This window comes from Glycine soja, chromosome 14 (assembly GCF_004193775.1).
Source record: "Glycine soja cultivar W05 chromosome 14, ASM419377v2, whole genome shotgun sequence".
Classification (NCBI taxonomy): Eukaryota; Viridiplantae; Streptophyta; class Magnoliopsida; order Fabales; family Fabaceae; genus Glycine; species Glycine soja.
The window spans coordinates 9,991,665-10,013,347 of NC_041015.1; the positions used below are offsets into that span (position 1 = coordinate 9,991,665).

The 21,683-nt window shown below is 31.5% G+C and overlaps 1 protein-coding gene across 1 annotated transcript; it reads right to left on the bottom strand.

Annotated features, from left to right (window-relative positions):
• Positions 1–6,767: 6,767 nt before the first annotated feature.
• Positions 6,768–13,508, bottom strand: LOC114384606 (serine/threonine-protein kinase STY13-like). The gene is made up of 6 exons (XM_028344310.1): positions 13,243–13,508; positions 10,211–10,516; positions 8,697–8,869; positions 8,271–8,608; positions 7,432–7,574; positions 6,768–7,263 (listed from the first exon to the last, which is right to left on the bottom strand). The coding sequence occupies exons 1-6, from the start codon at positions 13,471–13,473 to the stop codon at positions 7,084–7,086; spliced, it is 1,371 nt and encodes a 456-aa protein (XP_028200111.1). The 5' UTR covers positions 13,474–13,508; the 3' UTR covers positions 6,768–7,083.
• Positions 13,509–21,683: the final 8,175 nt, after the last annotated feature.

The window sequence follows — 21,683 nt, forward strand, 5'->3', positions numbered from 1 at the left end:
TACTTTGGAAGAAAAGTATCATTTAATAAAGTTCTTGCAATTTCTTCCAATGACCTATTTTTCCTCTCAACAACTCCATTTTGTTGAGGGGTTCTTGGTGCAAAAAAATTATGTTCAATACCATGTTCATCACAAAATAATTCAAAATCTTTATTTTCAAATTCACCCCCATGATCACTTCTAATGGATGCAATCTTGAGATTTTTCTTGTTTTGTATGACTTTAGCAAGTTTTCTAAATGCTTGGAATGAATCACTTTTATGTGTAATAAATAATGTCCAAGTATATCTAGAGAAATCATCAACTATAACTAGAGCATAGTAATTTCCTCCAAAACTCATGGTTCTAGATGGACCAAATAAATCCATATGCAATAATTGTAAGGGTTGAGTAGTTGAAACAACGTTTTTAGGTTTGAATGAGACTCTTGTTTGTTTGCCCTTTTGACATGCATCACATAGTTTATCTTTTTCAAATTTCAATTTAGGCAAACCAACTACTAAATCTTTTGAAATTAATTTATTTAAGTGATCCATGTTTATGTGAGCAATTCTTTTATGCCATAACCATGGATCTTCATCTTTACTAAGAAAGCAATGATTGTTTTCTTGTTTTATGCTTAAGTCTATCATGTAAACATTATTGACTCTATGTCCTATATGCTTTATATTAATGTCATGCTTATGTTCTATAAGACATTTCTGAGAATCAAATGATACTAGATAGCCTTTGTCGCATAGTTGACTAACGCTAAGCAGGCTATGCTTAAGTCCTTCAACAAGTAGAACATTTTCAATGGAGTTTGAAGAATTTGTACCTATTTTACCCACTCCAAGGATTCTACCTTTGTTGTTGTCACCATATGTTACATGCCCGCTTTTCTTAGGAGAGATATGTGTAAAATTTGATGCATCTCCAGTCATATGTTTTGAGCATCCGCTATCTATGTACCACTTCTTTCTCAAAGATACCTGCATAATTAAGTTTTTGACTTAGGTACCCAAATTTTATTGGGTCCTTGCATGTTAGTATAAACTGAGGATCCTTTTGGGACCCATATCATTTTAATGTTACTGTAATTTTTCTTGAAGTAGCAAGTTGATATGCCATGTCCTCTTCTTCCACAGTAAAGACAAGTGATAGAATTAGAATTACATTTTTGTGTGGAAGTGGAAAAGTTTTTATGAAACTTTTGTTGTTTATCAGATTTATACCCTATTCCATTTTTATTAGACACATATCTTTGTTTACTTAATATAACATCTAAATTATTTTTACTATATGAAAATTTTGCAAGTGAATTCTTCAACTCTTTAATTTCTTTTACATATTTATCACAACAACTACAAGAATATGATATTTTCTTGTCAGAAATAGTGGAGATATTAACTTTTTCATTTGTTTTAGAAATTGAGACTTCATTTCTAAGAAGATCTAATTCTTTGTTTAATTTCGAAATCTCATTTTCTAAATTTGAAATTGTTTTCTTTGAAGATGAAACTAATTTTGCAAGTTTAATTGACTCTTTATGCAGATCAGCAAATGCATCTTGCAATTCATCAAAAGAAATAGATAAGTTATTCGAAGATGTTACCTCTTCATCACTTTCGTAGCTTTTAGCCATAAGGCAGAGATTTATCTCTTCATTTTCAGAATCTTCAGAAGATTCCATATCATTTTCATCCCATGTGATGTATGCTTTCTTCAGTTTCTTTTCACTATGATTTTTCTTTTCAGATTTTTCCATCTTTTTCTTGAAGATGGGACAATCAACCCTCAGATGTTCAGGTTGATTGCATTCAAAGCATTTTAGAGTAGAGGATGAATTTTCTGTCCTTCTCTTTGATTTAAAATTTGGTCGCCTCTGATTTCCTCTTACTTTAAGAAACTTGTTGAATCTTCTTACAAAAAGACTTAGATCATCATCATCATCTGGATCATTATCCTGATCACTTTCTTCTTGAATTGAGGATGATGCTTTAAGAGCAATTCCTTTCTTTTTCTTGTCATTTTCTTCATGTTGGTGTAATCTCAATAATTCCATCTCGTGTTCTTGCAACTTTCCAAATAGAGTGGCAAGGGACATGTTAGATAAATCTCTTGATTCAGAAATGGTCGTTACTTTGGGTTGCCATTCTCTACTTAAACATCTTAGCACCTTGTTTATGAGATCCTCATTTTGAAATTCTTTTCCTAAGGCTGCTACATGATTTACTATATGTGTAAATCTCTTTTGCATGCTTTGAATATTTTCATTTGCATTCATTCTAAATAATTCATACTCATGGGTTAGTGCATTTATCCTAGATCTTTTAACATCCATAGTTCCTTCATGTGTTAATCGAAGAGTGTCCCACATTTCCTTAGCACTCTTACAATTTGAAACCCTGAAATATTCATCCATTCCCAGGGCAGATGTTATTATATTTTTGGCTTTTAAGTTGTATTGTACTCGTTTTCTATCCTCTTCAGACCATCTATCTCTAGGTTTTTCTATAGTTATGCTTTCACTTGATGAACTACCATCTATTGAAACTCTTTCCACTGTGGTGGGTATATAAGGCCCTATTTCTATGGCTTCCCAAATATTTAGATCTATTGCCTCAATAAAAATTTGCATTTAGGTTTTCCAGTAATGGTAACCCTCTCCATTAAAGATTGGAGGTCTATTGATAGAATTCCCTTCTGGAAATAAGGAGTTTGCTGAGGCCATCTTTTTCTTGAAGCTTCTAAACTTTATACAAGAATGAAGCTCTGATACCACTTGTTAGACAAGTGGCCTCAGATATCTTAAGAAGGGGGGGTTGAATTAAGATATTCCAAACTACTTTCCCAATTAAAAATTTATTTCACTTTCTTTTCAAGTTATAGATTCCCTTAACAATGAACCTATTAAATATTAATTCAAATAAAACAATTTGAATATGAATGTAAAGCAATAGTAAACAAAGGAGATCAAGGGAAGAGAAAGTGTAAACTCAGATTTATACTGGTTCGGCCACACCCTTGTGCCTACGTCCAGTCCCCAAGCAACCCGCTTGAGAGTTCCACTATCTTGTAAATTCCTTTTACAAGTTCTAAACACACAAGGACAATCCTTCCTTTGTGTTTAGAATTCCTTTACAACAAGAGACCCATGGTCTCTTAATCCCTTAGAGAATGAGTAGAAGAAGAACAATGAATCTCTCTAGAAAGAGATAGATTTTATAGATTGAGCGCTCAAATAATTCCTTAATGAATTGCAATTGAATTGGCCAAGGAATTCTTAAGAGGATAAAATGATTTTGCTCTTTGAGAAGATAAACACTTGTTGTTCTGAAAATCTCTATCAAAATCGTGTCTCAAGTCACACACATATAGGCCTATGATAGCCATTCAATAACCACATGAAAAGATGTGATTGTTGAGAATGTTTTCTGAAAAACTCCTCTGGTAATCGATTACAATAAGTGTGTAATCGATTACACTCTTTAGAATTTGAATTAAAACGTTCAGAAACTGCTGGTAATCGTTTACCATATATGTGTAATCGATTACACAGTGCAAATTTTGAATTCAAATTTTAATAGCTGTTGTAAATCAGTTTTGGCCACTGGTAATCGATTACATCCTCTGGTAATCGATTACCAGAGAGTAAATTTGTTGAAAAACACTTTTTTAACTTAAAATTCTTGGCCAAACCTTTTGCTAATCCAATTGGAATTCCCTTCCTATTTAATATCCTTTCTAAGACTCTATAGACTGTCTTGATCATCCATCTTGATTATCTCTAATTGCTTTGTCTTGAGTAAATCTTTGAGAAGCATATGATTCATGTAATCCTTTGGCATCATCAAAACATTCAGCTTGATCCTTTGTTCTACAAGCCATTTATGCACGACTTCATTGATAAGATTGTTGATGTCAAAGGTGGTGGTAACTGTGGATATTGGTCGGTTGCCGGTTTATTAGGTATGGGTCAAGACTCTTGGTCGGTGGTCCGCAACCATCTGCTTAAAGAACTTACCAATTTCTCAGAAGACTATATCAAGCTCTTTGTTGGCACGGAGAGATTTGAGGAATTAAGGATGTCACTACTTGTTGATGGGTTAACCAAGATATGTAATTTATGAATTTGATTTTTAAGACTTTAGTTTGAAATTAAGTTTGACGTGTATATTTGTTTTATTCAGGTGACAACGGATAAGTGGATGGATATAATGGACATGGGACATGTCATTGCATCAAGGTATAACGTAATCGTTGTATCCTTGTCTAAACAACAAAGCATGACATTCTTTTCCCTTAGAAGTCAACCGCTGACAAATTCTTCATTGCATCGTATAATTTGTATCGGTCATGTGTATGACAATCATTTTGTTGAGGTACATTGTAGATATGAAGTGTTTTTTTTTATGATTATGCAATGAGTTTTGTAGGATTGAGTTAACATTTTTTTCGCATACACAACATGTTTATTTAAAAAAACGTTGTCTCTTACCGCCTGTATCATTGTTATGGTCTAGCAATTGTCATCCGCAGGCGAAGTCATGGCCAAATCCATATATTAGCAGAATGCAGCATTACAAGAGTTTCGTGATGTTCTAGAGAGACTATGTTGACATAAATGATGATTGTACATGCAATTTATAAATTCCTGATCGTTTTGAACATGTAATTTATTTGTTACGTCCACAACAAAATTATTACTTAATTCTAAAAAAGCATGTATGATATATCGTTGTCTGACTTGACTACACATTATGGAAAACCGTGTATGATAAATTGTTGTCTGCATTAACATAATGCGCGTGAAAGGACCCTGCACATCATGACTACACATGCAGATCTGATGCAAGCTAAAGCATGTCATGTCATTCGTGTAGTTGACAACACATACAGAAAGCATGTGCATGCATATTTTCAATCTTTAAAAAATGCAGCACTAATATTAAAACTCATCTATATATATGGCACAACCTAACCTTGTAAGAAAGCACAAGTTTCAGTATCAACCCAAGTCTTACAAAAAAACTATGGCATTCTTGGGAGAGACAAGCAGTCAGACAGTTGTGAACTCCACATTAGGTTTTATTTTTCCAAATGGATCCATTGTTCACAACGACAGTGGTGTTTCCTTCCAAGCTTCCACTCCAGTTCCCATTCGAGTACCTAACGGGTGTGATTTTCAAACGTTAAAAACCAGAATACACAATACCCTTAAGTTAACCGACAAGCAATTTTTGGATGAAATTTACTACCGGCAGCCTTTCACGTATGCAGGTAATCAATTTTGGTTTCAATATATGAAACTGAAAGATGATGCTGATGTTAACACAATGTTAATGTGTAATCATGAATTTTCGTTTATGTAGCATTGCTAGAACCCTAGATGGTATTTTAAACTTACTTGAAACTACTATGACCCCTACTCATGATGCCCTGCTATATTACAATGGGAGGTGGAACATGTCACGCCAAAATGAGTTTGTTGGTTACTCGTTCATAGGAAAAAATCCCAAAAACTTTGACATTCCCACCGGATGTACCATGGATGAACTGAAGGATTTGATCAAACAAGTTGCGCCTCGTGGGATTCTCCCTTATGGTGTTGATGAAACACAAATGGTAACGCGATTGTTTTTTCGGAAACCAAGTCACCATGAGTATTCAGAAAAAGTTATAAAATTTGAAATAATTGAACTCAAAACCAACAAGGACGTGATGAAGGTGCTCATTGAGTCTAACTACTGGAAAAAGATTGGGGCAATAGAAATTTTAGCTATTTTTAGTAAACCTTTATCGCAAATGGAAGACGAGTTGTCCTTGTTGCAAAATTAGCATGAGTTATTTAGTTGTAGTATTTGATGGAAATTTAATTTCGTTCAACTATGTTGAAGTTAATGTACTGTTTGAATTCATGTATTGCATAATCGTTTTCAATTACAAGAATCTCAACTAAAAAAATAGATTTCTATATATAACAAACTAATTAATAAATTGTTTTTCTTCTTACGGATCAAGGTGATCCGTACGTTGATCCGTAAAACACTTACGGATCAAGTTGATCCGTAAGTGTCTTACGGATCAACGTACGGATCACTTTGATCCATAAGAAGAAAAGCAAGTAATGACAATTTTGGCATTTAATAGCTTTGCTGGGTGCACCAGCAATAATGCTGGGTGCACCTAGCAACACTCTTTCATTTACATTAAGATATTTGGGCCAACTGTAATTCAGTATATGGCCCAAAATATGTAACAATGACACAAAATAAAAATTGGTGGGGAAAGAACTTGTTAATTTGGGGAAGACAGGAGTGAAAGTAAAGAAAGATTGCAATGTTTCCAGCGGTCAGTCTCCAGCGTCTACTTTTCAAAGTCAATCATAAGAGTATTGGATAATGGATACTTTCATGTCACCTGGATTATTTTATTTTTTTAAATACTTCTTATTCAACTTTGCTAGCAGTAACCATTAAAAATATTGCCCCTCCCATAAAAAATTCAATATATCAGCCAATTGTGATAACTTTCTCACAGTGAGCCACCTATTATGGTCTCTCAAACTACCCTGTCAATTATTCTTCTTACCCGTTCTCACCCCCTCCCTAACGATGATATTGTTGCGTTGTTTTTCTTTCCTCTTGGTGATGATGATGATCTTTATCTCCTTGATCACAATGCTTGCACTAATAATTGTGTTAGTCGTATAAGTTGGTGATTTTCTTGGATTAAAGTTTGCCCATCAATTTTGATCATTTATCCTAAAAATCATATCATATGCATAGGAAAATTTGTTAGTAGAAACGGTGTTCCATTACATAGAAAGACCATAACATAGTCTTATTTAAAAATAACCAATAGTTAGACTGCCAAATTATATAATTTCATACAATTTGATGTCGTAATTAAATTAATCTTGACAAAAAGTCCAAGGTATCCTGATATAATTGAAATTTGTGACCACCTCTTCATGTATAGTACCCCACTCTTGGATAAAAGTTCTTCCAATCATGTTTCAAAGCTGTAGTTAATTTAATTACTGACTAATACAAATTAAGGTAGTTAATATTTGATTAATTAAATATAATATGCACTGGTTTAAAGGAGATTCTTCTTGACATAACTTTTGAGGCAAAGGGTGATTGTAGCGAAGGATGGGCGAGTAGATGGATTTTTGTCCCAGCAAAGGCATATAAGGTCAATAAGCTCTCCCAGTTGGCCAACATCATCACACGGAAGCTTAGGTCGCAGCTTACCCTCCACAACTTCCATGGCAATCTAATAATATAACATCAAACATTTTATTTCATGATAATCAAAATCAAGTGACATTTCAGATTGCTATACAATTGAGATTAGCATTGAACTACTTAATTGAACATTTACATAACAATTTAACAAAATTAACTAGGCAACTCAAGATCAGTGTGATGATCATATATATACCTTGGTGGGACCATATTCCGTCTCAACGTATGGATAATTTCCAGTTAAAAGCTCGTTCAATATAATCCCAAAACTGTACACATCACACTTTTCATTATAAGGTTCACATCGGATCACCTCTGGTGCCATATACACGTATGTTCCTGAAAATTATACAAAAAAAATCAATATCATTGTGTGTCACGTTTTGAGAAAAGAAAAGTTAACACTATTTAAGTTTATGTCATTTAATACTCTTCTAAATTTTAAAAATGTACAACTTGACTTTTCAAACATCCTATCTAGCAGGTGAAAATGGTCTTTATGACTTTTTTTTTTATCCTAAATTGTTATGTATTAATGACAATGGGGTTATGAGTTATGACCAAACTAAAACACTTGAAAAAGCACTAGAGATAGTAAAATGGAATACAACCTGATACAAGTGAGTCCGATGTTGATTGTGGATTATAGTGAGTTGGGTTAGAGGAAACTTGAAATCAATTCACAGGAGCTTTTAAAATGAGACTTATGGTCCGTTTGATTGAAAGGAAAGGAAATAAAATAAGGAAAGAAAGAAAAATTTAAAACATGAATTGGAAAGAAAATAAAAGAAAAAAAATTTCAAATTTTGTTTCTAGAAGTCAACTTTCTTTTCTTTTTTCCTTTTATTTTCTTTTTAATCAAATAAAAAATATTTCATTATCTGTATTTTCTCTTCAACCAATGAACCAAACATAGGGTTAAACACGAAATATGACACTAAAATAAAATATAATGGTTTAAATATGACACTAAAATAGAATATTATTCTTGAAAACGTTTGCTTTGCAGCAAAAGAAACAACATTTAGTATTTACCCGTTTCTCCAGTGAGGGCCATTTCCTCATCACCCAAGAAGCGTGCGTGACCAAAATCAGCAACTCTAACATGCATGGCATCATCTAGAAAAATGTTGCTGGGCTTCAAGTCACGGTGAACAAGTTTGGGCTTTTGCTCGTGCAGATACTGCATGGCTTGGGCTATTTCAAGGGCCCTAATGACTCTGTCTTTGAAAGGTGGAAGTGGCACCATTCGCTCCCTGCGCCTGGTCCCGGGCCCGTGCAGCCACTCCTTCAGTGTGGTGCTGAGATGCTCCGTGACCACCCACGCGCGCCGGGGAGGGTGGATGCACGCGCCCATGAGATGAAGCACAAACCTGTGACGCTAGGAGAAAGATTCGAATTTCTCCTTCTAATATTTTTAATAAAAATTAACAAAACTAATATTTTTCATATAAAAAAAACCTGTGCCGCTGCCGCGATAGGGTTTCGAGCTCCTGGGAAAAGTATGCGACGCCGTTTTGGTTTGTGCGGAAGAAGTCTTCGGATATGCACTTCACTGCTACCTCAAATCCACGCCATGTTCCTCTGTGAATCTCTGCGGTGCTTCCCTGCCCGATTTTCTCTTCCAATTGAATCTGTGCATGCACGGACAAGTTCAGATATAGCAGCTATTTTCTTACTAATTTAACACTTTAATATGTTTTTGTTCATTTTATATATTGCAAATTTTTCTGCCTTATTATCTAGTTTTTTAAAAGTATAATTTAATTGTAATCTATTTTTAAATTTTTCATATAGTTTATTACTTATTTATTTGTTGAATGTCGTTTTTTTTAATAATAATAATAAAAAAACATCTAACTATTTTAAGAAGAGTATTGCTAATACAGTTTTGAATACTTTCTTTATAAAGCGCCTTGTTTTATTAGTTAGAAATTGAAATCTATGTAGATTTCACTTGTTTGGGAATGAGATCTACTAAATAAAGAGTGTGTCTCACATATTTTATAAGGACTTGTATAAAATTTCACTAAATAAAATAGAATGTGTTGAAAATAAAGTATTAGAGACAATATTACTAAGATTTGTCTTGTAATAAAGTATTAGAGAAAATATTACTAAGATTTATCTTGTTTTGGGTAATGATGACTAAACAAATTACCGAGTCCGATATGAGATAGTTCAATACTGATTGCAGCCTATAACAAGCTAGACAAAAAATAAGTTTTGATTCAATTTGAGTTTCTAAAATGGAGTTTAAGTCCGATAAAAGTCAATTTTTTAGTCTTTTTTGTACATTAAACTAAATCCTGTTACATGAAATGCCCCAAAATCAAAACAAGCCACTCCTGCAAGAAATAAATAAATTCCAAAATTTTGGGTAAATGCAAAGAAGGTTTTCCGTACGTTCATTACAAAAGATTTCTAAATTCCAATAAACCCAATGCCAAATAGTCACTAAAAAACATAAGCCCGAAAACACAGTATATACACCGACCATACCTTTGTAATTCCAAATACCTGGATTCGTTATAGTCCCTCTTATGATATTCCAACCACATCACGAATTGGTTATTCCTAAATACTACCTTAATCGAAATGAGTTTAAAAAGCGCACATTTAATTTAAGTTCAAGATTTAAAGCTCGAATATATATTTTTTTTAGACAAGTTTAAGCTAACTTAGTCGGTCTAACCCATTTTATCAGTACTCACCTTAGAGCTTATATCTAATCCAACACTTAGACAGAAAAAATTATGTAAAACAGACACTTAATAAATAAGTAAATAAAATTAAAAAAAATAAACATAATGATTATATGGACAGGAAAAATTACCAGAATCAAATAATGATGTTTTTTAAAATGATGGACTCAATAAAAACTGGTGATATGCAAGGAGATGGGAAACATACTGAATACTTAGTGATTATGTATAATGCATGTATGATTAGTGAGTGGAATTTTACATACTAACCTCATTTGGATCAATATACCATCCATTGATTTTAGCTTGATCAATAATGGCTGCTAGATTGGGGTGGTGGCCATGGTTTGGTGGAGTGGGAATATGAATTTGAGGGCTGGTAATGGAGCTGATGGTGGGGACAGAGACCGGAGATTGTTGAAATTCACCTTTGCAGTTCACAATGAGATCTAATATTCCATTTGCTTGTGCTATCTGAAGGCAGTACCTCAAGTAGTCTTGGGTCCTTTCCATTCTTTTCCTGTACATCACTCCTAGCTCTGTTTGCTTTTGCACTTCCTTTTCCAAATCTGCCACCTACATATGGCATGCAGTCATGGCACACATATTTCAGAATTCAGACCCCCCCTTTAATATTCCAAAAAAGACACTCACTTAAGGTTTTTTTATTTTTATGATGAGTGTCACTTATAGTTTAAACTTTCTTCATTAAGAGAATTGTGTTATCATAAATTCGTCGCTGATTGCTATTAATGTTTATTTCTTTTTTGTATACAAAAATTCAGGAAGAGAAATGGTAACCCGATCCAAGACAATGAAAGTCTTTGAACTATATAAAAAAAAACACTTACAAAACAACATATACCTATCTTATTGTATTAGGGATATTATGTTCAAATGTCCTTACAAATAATATACCTCCATTCCATATGTTTTGATATTTAAAGATTATTTCACATAAATTAAGAAATAGTTAATAAAACTAAAAAATGTTATATTTGAATTAAAATATCCTTATTTAATACCTTTTTTGATACTTGTGCCATAAGCAGTAGGTATTAAATAAGAATATATTTTCTCCCATCTCAAATGTAAGAAAAAATACTTTTTTTTTGTCTTAAATATAAATAAACAAATTCAATTAACTTTATTTTATTTGATGTTATTATCTCTAAAATATCATTTATTTAATTAAGATATTAGTTTTAATGATTCTTCTTCATTTCTTATACCAAATTTTAATGAAGGGTAAGTTAAAAAAAAAGTTTACTTTTTAATTAAAATTGATACAATGAAATGTGGTTAACTAATTTTCTTAATTAATGTAAATCAATTTTTTTCTTATATTTGAGATCGGAGGAAATATTTGATAAAAATGCACAATTAGACTTCGAAATCGTAAAACATCAATTTTTTTTTAAAAAATAAAAAGCTGAAACATAAAAAAAATATGAGAAGGAGATAATAATGTCAAAAGTAAAGCAACTTTAATAGACATAACAATATTGGTGATTTATTTGTAACTATTAATAATTTTTTAGTTTTAAAAATTAAAACAATAATGTCAATTTTGATTATGAATCAAGCCATTTTTTTTTACTAATACATAATGGGAATAAATTTCTCAACAAATGTTTATGAAAAAAAATATATTTTTGCATAGGTTTGAAATCAAATTATGAATTTAAACTTTGCAAGAAATTATTTCATTTAATTGGATGAATTTGTTGAAGGAGATAAAATTCTGTTAATTTCTTTTTTCATTAAGAAGATTTAAACCCGATATATTATTTAGGATTGTAGTAATTATTTCTTTTATAAGCATATTATACAAGCATTTTCTTTTTCATAACTTCCCCTTTGCGAATATGGTTCATTTCTGGAACCAAATGTGCCCCGGTACTCCCTTTTTGCCTTTCGGAATTCTCAATCCAGAATGTAAATACATTCTGGAATGACCAATCTGAGGAGTGCATAAGGCAACATGAGGAGAGCAGAAGTAACAACCCAATAGATCATTAAATAGCCTGGTTTGTGGCAACCCAAATAATCCTTCGGAAGGACTTTCTTCCTGCACGCAGCAAATAATTCATTCACCCAGCCTGTATTGGACCTATACGGATTACAAATCCGTATGTTTTTTACGAATTACCAATTTGTATGACACAAATCGAAGTTGTATATGAAAAAAATCAACCTCTTCTGCCGTTGCACCGAAACATCCACCATGACGATAATCATAAACTCAATGCGAACTACGAATGAATCACCGCGACAATGAACCTCGACCAAACCAACCACAACATGGAAGGAGGAGCTCAGCCAAAAAAAAAAAAACCGCAACTAAATGGTGTAGAAGAAAGAAAGAAGGAACGAACTAAGAAGAAGTAAAAAGAGGTAAGGTTGAAATTTTTAAAATAATGTTGGGTGTAGAAGAAATATGCTGGGTGCAAGAAAAAAAACCCCTTCTGAGGCTTTGATCCAACAACTTTTCTGGCTATACTTATTTCCAAGTCCCGTTTACGAATGACCTCAATGTCGCGCCCACGGCTCCAAGATTAAAAAGTAAATGTAATTCTTGATTCTTGGCTTTACATAATGTTGAAAATGAAATAAACATATCAGAATCTGAAAGATGTGAAATGTTACTTACTTGGTCATACAACTTGAAATATTTTTTTTTAAAATGACTATAAAATAAATCAATTCGATAAAAATGTTACTTTGGTGATAAATTATCTTGAAATAATTTTTTCCTAAACAGTATATCATTACTTGATGTACATAGTTTCAAAGATATAAATGTTTCAACTAAGAATTAGTCTCATATTTAATTTAAGACGGAAATTTATTGAAATATTTAAGGGCGTGTTTAGTTGAAGGAAAGAGGAAAGAAATAAAAAATAAATTACCTAGGTTTCATATGAATCCCACATCTCTTACATTCATTAAAAAAAAATTCTCTCTTTTCTATTTTCATATCATATTGAAACCAAACACATCCTTAGAGTCCTCCTAGTAAAAAATCAAAATTACAATTAGCAAAAGGAATTTGAACCTAGAATTTGATGTAAATTACTCAAATTCTTGATTACTAAGTGGATCATAAGATTACATTTATCTATGAGTAATGCATGTAAATTTAGACTTCTAGCACATGTATTAATTTTGTCCTTTCAAATTAATCCCATGAATCAGGAAGAATCATTGATATAATTCACTTCAAGAAAAACTAAAACTTCGGTTTGAACCTAGTAAATACACGCATGTAAGTGCACTCCTAGAAATGCATGAAACTGTACCTTTAATTCCAGCTTTTGGTACTGTAACTGGTGCATATTTTGGTGTGATGTGGAGGCAGAGGAACCCATAGTCTTGGCATTGCTGAAGCCTCTGCAGCATCCAACAGGTAAAGGGCTTGGTGGCTCCACATTCTTCTGCGGCTTAGCCCTAAAACTAGAAGTGGATGATTGGCGAGACAGGCATGGAGAGGCTCCCTTGTGCTGAATTTTAGGGCTGTTCTTGAAACTCATCTTATTAATTTAATTCAACTTTGTCTATGCTCCCAACTTTGTCAAACCCAAATGGAATCATCAGGGTCCCTTTAATATATAGTCTTGCACCCTTTTTGTTGTTTAGTGAATGCCACATAGTTGCTGGCAACAATTTGGACGGATTTCGTGAAGAACATTCGATTTATTAGTAAGGCAATTAATTTTGCCTTGTTGGGTTGCTTTCACATGCCTTGTTTTCTGTTTTCGTGAAACATTGGCCTCTCTGTCTTTGAAACTCTAGCGAATAGTAGAAAACCAGCATAAACATTTCGGAATAAGCAAGGCCATGTGTTAAACTATACACACATTGAACAAGGAAAATTAAGAGCTAAAAAACTATGTAATCTAGAATAAATTTAGTTTTGACTTTTGACCATGTTAGTGGGGCAGAATATGGTAAGGTAATAGGTGACAACTTGCAGCGGATATTACTACAAAACGTAGCAGAGCATAGGTATAATGGAATAAAGCTTAATCAAATCTTCGTAGTCAATTTCTAGCTATCATGCATTAATTTATTTTCTTGCAAAATGAATTATCTACTATGACTAATTTCTAACGAAAATTTAATTAATCACTGTTAATCAGATCTTTTTTTTCTCACAAAATTTAAAATAAAAAAAAATGCCTAAAAGATTCGGTCTATTATCACTTGCAACAAGGGTAAGAGTTACATTTAATGAGATTAGAAGTTAACGAGGGTGGGCTCAACTAAGAAATGCAATCTTATAATATATAACAAAAATGTATTTTATTACATTTATGGATATCTGATGGATAGACAGACAACGTACATAAGATGGATAGACCTAACTTGACTGCGTCTACTAGCTTGATTTATTGTGTAAGAAAGTAAAGTATCTAGTGTATATCGTGAAGCCTCATATTGAGACATCAAAGAGGAATATTTTATTATGAGATGGGAGAAAATTAAATAGCAGTCTTTGGTCAAAATAAAAAATCCAGATTTAATTATTAATTAAAATTATATGTGAATTCAGGAGTGAGAAAAAGAGAGAGCCAATATTAAATTCTTTCTTATCTAATAAAAGTAATAAAAATAGGAAATTAATAACCAAATGATAGTTACACAGAATTAAGAGAAATAAATTACCCAACGCGTAAGTAGGAGAAAGTACTACTCAAGTATTAACAAATTAACTGACGGGGTTCTCTTTTATCCTCTATTTGGTTGTAAAAAAGTAGTGTATAAAAATAGAAGATAATTGAAGAAAAGAGAAATAAAATGAAAATAAAATAAGATGTTGGGTTGTTTGATTTAATAAATATGTAAAAAAAAGAAATTAAAAATAAAATGATAAGTAATAAAAGTATTAATATATGCTTATCAATGCGTGTGCTTTTTTTATTTTTATCAAATGTAGGTAAGTTTTATTGGTTAAAAAAGACAAAAAGAATGATACAAATCTAAATGTTGTACGTACACTCCTCACCTTTATCAATAATAGCAATTTCAAACATGGGATAAATCTCTCACAAATCAACTCCACCAAACAAACATTTATAATGGCCGATCATTCCAAAATCGTTGCTGTCAAATACAAGTTTGATTTTAAGGCTAATTATACTTTAAATCAACAAATACAAGTTTGATTTTAAGGCTAATTATACTAAATCAAAACATTTTCAAAGTTCTTTGTTTTCAAAATTAATCATCTTTAGATTTTCAATTTAACAAATAATGTATCTTTAAGTTGTGAAAACTAATTATCTTTAGATTTTCAATTTAACAAACAATGTATCTTTAAAAAATTTATTATAAGAACAAATTTTATAATAAGTAGTATTTGGTTTATAATAACTAGTTTGTATGAATGTAAATATCTTTCATAGATAAACATAAAATAACACTTAAAAGTGACAAATTTATGAACACATTAACATATATATTCATAATATCATAAGATTGTAAATAAATACTCGAAAATAATAAAGAATGAGTTACAAATAAAAAAAAAGTGTTATCGAAAGGAGAAAGAGTTATAAAAAGTAAAATAAAGATGAAAATCAAAATTGATAATAATAACAACGACATGAATATACACATTTTCATATAACTGTTAAGTCATAAGTGCGACAGAATTTGATATATACGAAGCATACAAATGTTTATAACCGAATAAACATAGTACATTATTGCCTATTTATAAAAAATACAAATAATTGACCTTTGAAGCACATCATGACATGTGTTCTCAAATGCCTTCAGATTTCATCATTTGTCTAGTGTCTTTCTCATTTTTAATAATCACTAACTGTTTAATAATTGTTGTTTTGAATGTTCGATCTATCCTTCTCAACTACTTTTCTTTTGAATTAACATATTTGAGAATATCTAACAACCTCTTTTCAATATGTTAAAATGATAAGATAATCTTTCTTATGACATCATCAATCTTAATTGTTAGAAAGAAAATAATAAAAATATCATAAAATAATTCATTGAAACAATCCATACACCAATATTTAAAAGAGCAATGTTATTTTTTTTTCAAAGGCAAACGAGAAATAATATTTAAACGATTATAAATATTGAATACAGGTCAACACTCTTAATTTCTTTATATTTCTTTCTTTATTCTTATTATATTATCTATCATATTTATATTTCTCTTTTTCTTCTCTCCCTATGTCCCCTTGGTATATATATATTCTTATTTAAAGACAAAATAAAAAAAACCTGCTGCAAACTGGTTGGGCAAGGTTTTTTTTTTTTTTTCGTCTTCATCAAGTTGGACGTGTCGGATATATGTTTTGTTGTCGATTCTTTATCAATCCAACTTTACGATCAGCTGAATGGATCAAATTCCTGAACATCTTCCTTTTCAAATCGGATCTAATATTTTTTGAATTAATTCCTTCCATGATCTAGTTACCTAGCTTGCTAGTTCACCTATAAGAACCACCACATGAATAATGCATATACAATGCATTAAAGTGACCAAAAAGCAGTGCACAACGTGAATATATATACACATTCAATTCAAAATGTTCCAAGCATACACGGAGCCTAAAACGTAGCAAGTAGCAACTAGTAACTAGCATGATTGCCGTGTGAACGTTATTTCTGGGGTGTTTGCTTGCTTTGAAAGAGAACGGATCGAGAGAGACAGCGAAAAAGATTCTTCCATTGAACTGGACACAAACATCACAATGATGGTGCTCATCTCCGTCTCACAATTTTACCTTCTTTTTTTTTTTTTATCTAAACCAAAGTTATACTTATTGGAAGTAATCTTATTCAAATTAAATAAAATTATATTATGACGATAAAATCATAGTTGTCTCTCTAAAACTAAAATCAAATATCCTGATTAAGCTTTCTTACACTTGTAAATTTAAGTGTTTGATGATTCTCACAGTTGTACTTTGAAGTATATATATATAAAGGGAAAGTGGGTTTGTTTAACACAGTCTAGTGAAAACTCACCTCGGGATTGCCAATCTTCATCACTTTTGTCTTTCCCTAAGATAACAAATTAAAGAGAGCGAATTCTGGTGTGGACCACAAAGAATTGTAATAGCCATATAGCGTTATTAACGACCCGGAGTTTATCTTCCACCTTAACTTTTTTCTTCTTCCTCTTTTCTGTTGTAGTGTCTTGGAGAGACCCCCTTGACCACATGGTTACTTACAACTAGCTACCACCCTAAAAGAGCCTTGTATGTAATAGTTGCTCTCTGCTTTATCTTTCTTATGTGTTCTCGACTTAATTTTCTTCACCAATTTTCAACATGGATTGTATACAAATTAAAGTTGTTGGTATGGTTTTGCCATTGGTTCCGCATGTTAGTTTAGTTTTTGTTGCCAAATCAATCTAAATTCAAGGTCATATATAACATAGGCCAACCTCTAACATATGTATTACATACTTAAGGGTTATGCATATATATATATATATATATATATATATATATATATATATATATATATATATATATATATATATATATAGAGAGAGAGAGAGAGAGAGAGAGAGAGAGAGATAAAGATGGGTTGAGTCTAGTAGGAAGAGTTAATCTTTCACGTGATAAATTAAGGTTTAAATTTTTTACTAAAAGAAAAGTTCACATTTAATGTTTGACTGGATCTTAAAAAAGTTAGCCAATATTTGTGGAAAAAAAAACATCTGGATAGAACTTCATAAGGGTGCAGGGCTAGAGTAATGCGTGCTACCAGATATATCAGTATTACATAGTGTTTTCTTTTATTATACATTGATTTGTATGTTTACTTTAATTTAACATATTTTTCTTTAGACATACTACTTTATATTTTTTAATCTATTAAACAATATAAACATATTGATAAAAGTATAAAGAGAAACATATTTTATTTAGAGAGTCACTTGTAGTCAGGTGGTTTGTTGAAAGATAAAAAAAAAGTCAAGAAATTGTGTAAATTAACTTAGTGCATCATCTGGATTATTGTTATATATAATGATATAATTTGTTCCATATTTGAAAAAGAAATTAAGAATATTTTTAAAAAAATTTCTTAGGCAATTGTTAAAAGCTATAATTTTCTCTAAAAAATAATTATAAAGGAGACCGTTGTTGCCGCAATTGGGTGGTCTAATTGTGGAATTTTTGTAAACCGTAATTAGTAATATTACTTATTGTGCAAACTCTCTAAAAGAGGGAAATAAAATAAGAGTTTTTTTTTTTATATAAATAAAAACGCTACAAAATTATTCCTCTCATCATTGTACTGTCCTTCACCATCTCATCAGAAGTACGAAATCTCTAACCGACGAAGATGGTGCAACAAATTTGAATATATCACATGTGGTTCAAAATTTTTAAAGCTTATAAATGCTCTAATACGGCAAGCTTTTTGGCTAAAATCATAAACAAGTGCACTTTATATTCCATAAGCAGATCCCTATATAGTTACCTGCATTTTCTTAAATATAAGCTACATGCACAATATCTGCTACTAATTAATAAACAAATAACAATTTTATTAGTATGTGATACGGTCATGTTTAGACGACTATGACTAATAAAGCAATTGTTTTTAAATTAAGTGTGGGTCTCCCACCATTAATTCCTCCATTTTCGATGACAACCCCATGCTTATGCATGCCCATCACGTAATGAGCTTTAAATATATATTTCATTCTTCATGTGAGTATAGGTCATTATGTCTACTAGCAATGAAACCAACCAACAGGATCATTCTGATGGTCGATCGCCGCTAACTACAGAGATTTTCTATGCTTCATGGTTCACTTTACATAAGATACACAGTTTTGAATAATATGGTGATTTTTGGCTTGGATTTGAAATCAAGTTCGTTTTTTCTTTGTAGGGATATGAAATTTAAGTCCAAATTAACGTGTGTTATGCATGATTATATCTTAATATCTGGGGGAAGGCAATTAATTAAATTGGTAGTGTGGACGACCACATCTAAAGTTATAAATATATGGATTTTACTACTATTATTACGCAATGAATGAGTACGAACATATGCAAATTCGTTAACAAAAGTGAAACTAAATAGCAGTGATGTAAAAATATTGTCGATGAAATTTTCTTTGTTCAACTAGTGTGTTGACTTTAAAAAAATTGATTTAATTTCTGTTAAGAGTTCTTTTTCATGAGTTATGGGTAGGTTATGTTTAGGTACAATAATATCATTATTAAAATTTATGGTATGGTTCAATAATTACATCAGAACTTCTTTAGTAGTAATTTTTTAAAACAAGAAAAAATGTTATCCATGTATTAGCTAGGAATGCGTTAAGGTAACTAGCTGATTTAATATGTAAAATGTATAATGAGTGGAAAGCTGTTAATTTTAACCTTATTTTCAAGTTAGATTTAAATAAAAACAGTAAATACTTTTTTCATTTAATTAAGAACTAACATGAAAGCTAGAGTATCAACACTACATAGTTAGTTAAATTAATTGTTTATCTTAATTTTGTAAGTTTTATAATTTCACATAAATTTAAACATTTTATATTAAAACGAGTATTTGTTGTTGCTGAAGTCAAAAATCACGAATGCGGTTGAACTTTTGAGATATGATAGTCACTGACCTAAAAGGTTTATCCGCGGTGTCCCATGCAAACCTCACAGGAATACAATAGGAATGTCTTAGCAGAGCTAAAGTTATATAACTCACAAAAAAAAAATGATTGACCCCGGAGTAAAGAGGGGGAAGGCTTAATAGAGGCAAAGAAAAAACAAAGAGAAACAAAAAAGAAAATAAAGAAGAAAAAACCAAGAAGTAAAAATAAAGAATAAGCCAATGACCTCATTTTCTTTTAAAATCATTTTTCAAAAAAAAAAAAACTTCAGCCAACTATTTTTTCTTCTATTTTATCACCAATAATGAGCCTATAATTGTCATTGTTCCCCTCTTGATTTCCATTTTTATTGACATTAATAGGAAATTTGAATTTCAAAATTTGAATTTAAATGCCATAACTTGTCATTTAATTAAATATTTTTTAAGAAAAATATTTTGAAATAATTATTAAAATTACAAGAATCCCCCACATATTTCAAAAGAATAAATTATATTTAATAAATAAAAGAAAATTCTTAGGTCAATATGACGTGTAATGCATTGGACCTGGTATAACAAGCTATATGAACCAGACCTAGATTGATAGGACTTAACACACAGTGTAGTTGGTGTTGCAAGCTACATGAACCAAAAACACTTGGCATGTGATAACGGTCTACCAATCACAAGACATCACCATAGTTTTTGTTGTTATCACCGTGTTGTGCTACTAGGCCATGCACGTGCCTAGTATTTATGAGTGCTCTAGAGATCTCGCCAAGATCTCATGCAAGCGACCCTAGTTGACACTCATATAGGTGATTTCATCAGGTGCATGTTGCAAATCATACACCACCCATAAGGGATATGAAAATCATTAAAAACTTTATAAGATGTAAAGCTTACTCAAACATGTAAAGTTTACTATAAAGTTTATCCTCTCATTAATGCAACTCTAACACTTTCTCACCATAGGAAGAGACTAAAAGAAAATTGATAGAAATCAATTTTAGTGTTAGCAAAACTGACAAGTGACTCGTTTTAACCCATATGAACCTTCTTCATGGGATCTCCAATCACAAAGGTTGGGTTACCATCACTTGTTTATTTTCAAGTGGCTTAAGTCTCATTCCCCTCGATGTTTCTAATATCATATTCCTCCCTAAGGGTTTTGTCAAAGGATTTGCTAAGTTTCCTTTTGACTTCACATAATCTATGAAAAAATTTTCATCTTTTCGCAATTGTTTAACCACATTATGTCTCAGTTGTATATGTTTATTTTTCTCATTGAATGTTTTATTCTTAGCCACAACTATCGCTAACTGGGAATCACAATGCATAGATATTGATGGGGTCAGTTTCATTCCCAAAGGAATGTTAGCTAAAAAGTTTTTCAACCACTCCGTCTCGTTACCGATCATTTCTAGAGCAACAAACTCCGACTCCATTGTTGATCTCTGGCAATAATAGTTTGTCTGGTTGATCTCTAAGCTACCACACCACCACCAAGAGTAAACACATAACCACTAGTAGATTTTGTCTCATCTGAATCAGAGATCCAGTTAGCATCGCTATACCCTTCAAGTACTGCAGGAAATATGTTGTATTCTATACCATAATCCATGGTACCTCTCAGATATCTCATAAGTCTAACAAGTGCATCCCAATGGTCCTGATTAGGACTATGGGTATATCTACTCAATCTACTTATTGCATATGCAATATCATGTCTAGAAAAGTTCATCAAATGTAGTAAGCTCCTAATGATTTGGGCATATTGAGTTTGAGCAATTGGTTCTCCTTTATTTTTCTTTAATTGAAAGTTAGCATCATAAGGGGTAGTCACTGACTTAAAGTCATAATATTTATACTTCCTAAGAAGTTTCTTAACATAATGCTCTTGGGATAGTAATATACTATCTCCCTTCCTTATAATTTTAACTCCCTAAATAACACTTGCTTCACACATGTCTTTCATATCAAATTTAGATGCTAAGAAAGATTTAATTTTAAAAACTATATCATTGCATATACCAAAAATAAGCATGTCATCCACATACAAGCATATAATAACATGATCATCATTCATAGACTTTGTATACACACATCTACCAGCATCACTACTAGAAAAACCATTAACAAGTAA

What these genes read in the sequence shown, in the direction of transcription:
- LOC114384606 (XM_028344310.1), bottom strand. Translation starts at nt 13,473, where the DNA reads ATGAGTTTCAAGAACAGCCCTAAAATTCAGCACAAGGGAGCCTCTCCA. An exon ending in GGTATATTGATCCAAATGAG is followed by an intron (nt 8,870 to 10,210) that starts GTTAGTATGTAA and finishes GTGCATGCACAG; the next exon opens with ATTCAATTGGAAGAGAAAAT. An exon ending in CTATCGCGGCAGCGGCACAG is followed by an intron (nt 8,609 to 8,696) that starts GTTTTTTTTATA and finishes CTAGCGTCACAG; the next exon opens with GTTTGTGCTTCATCTCATGG.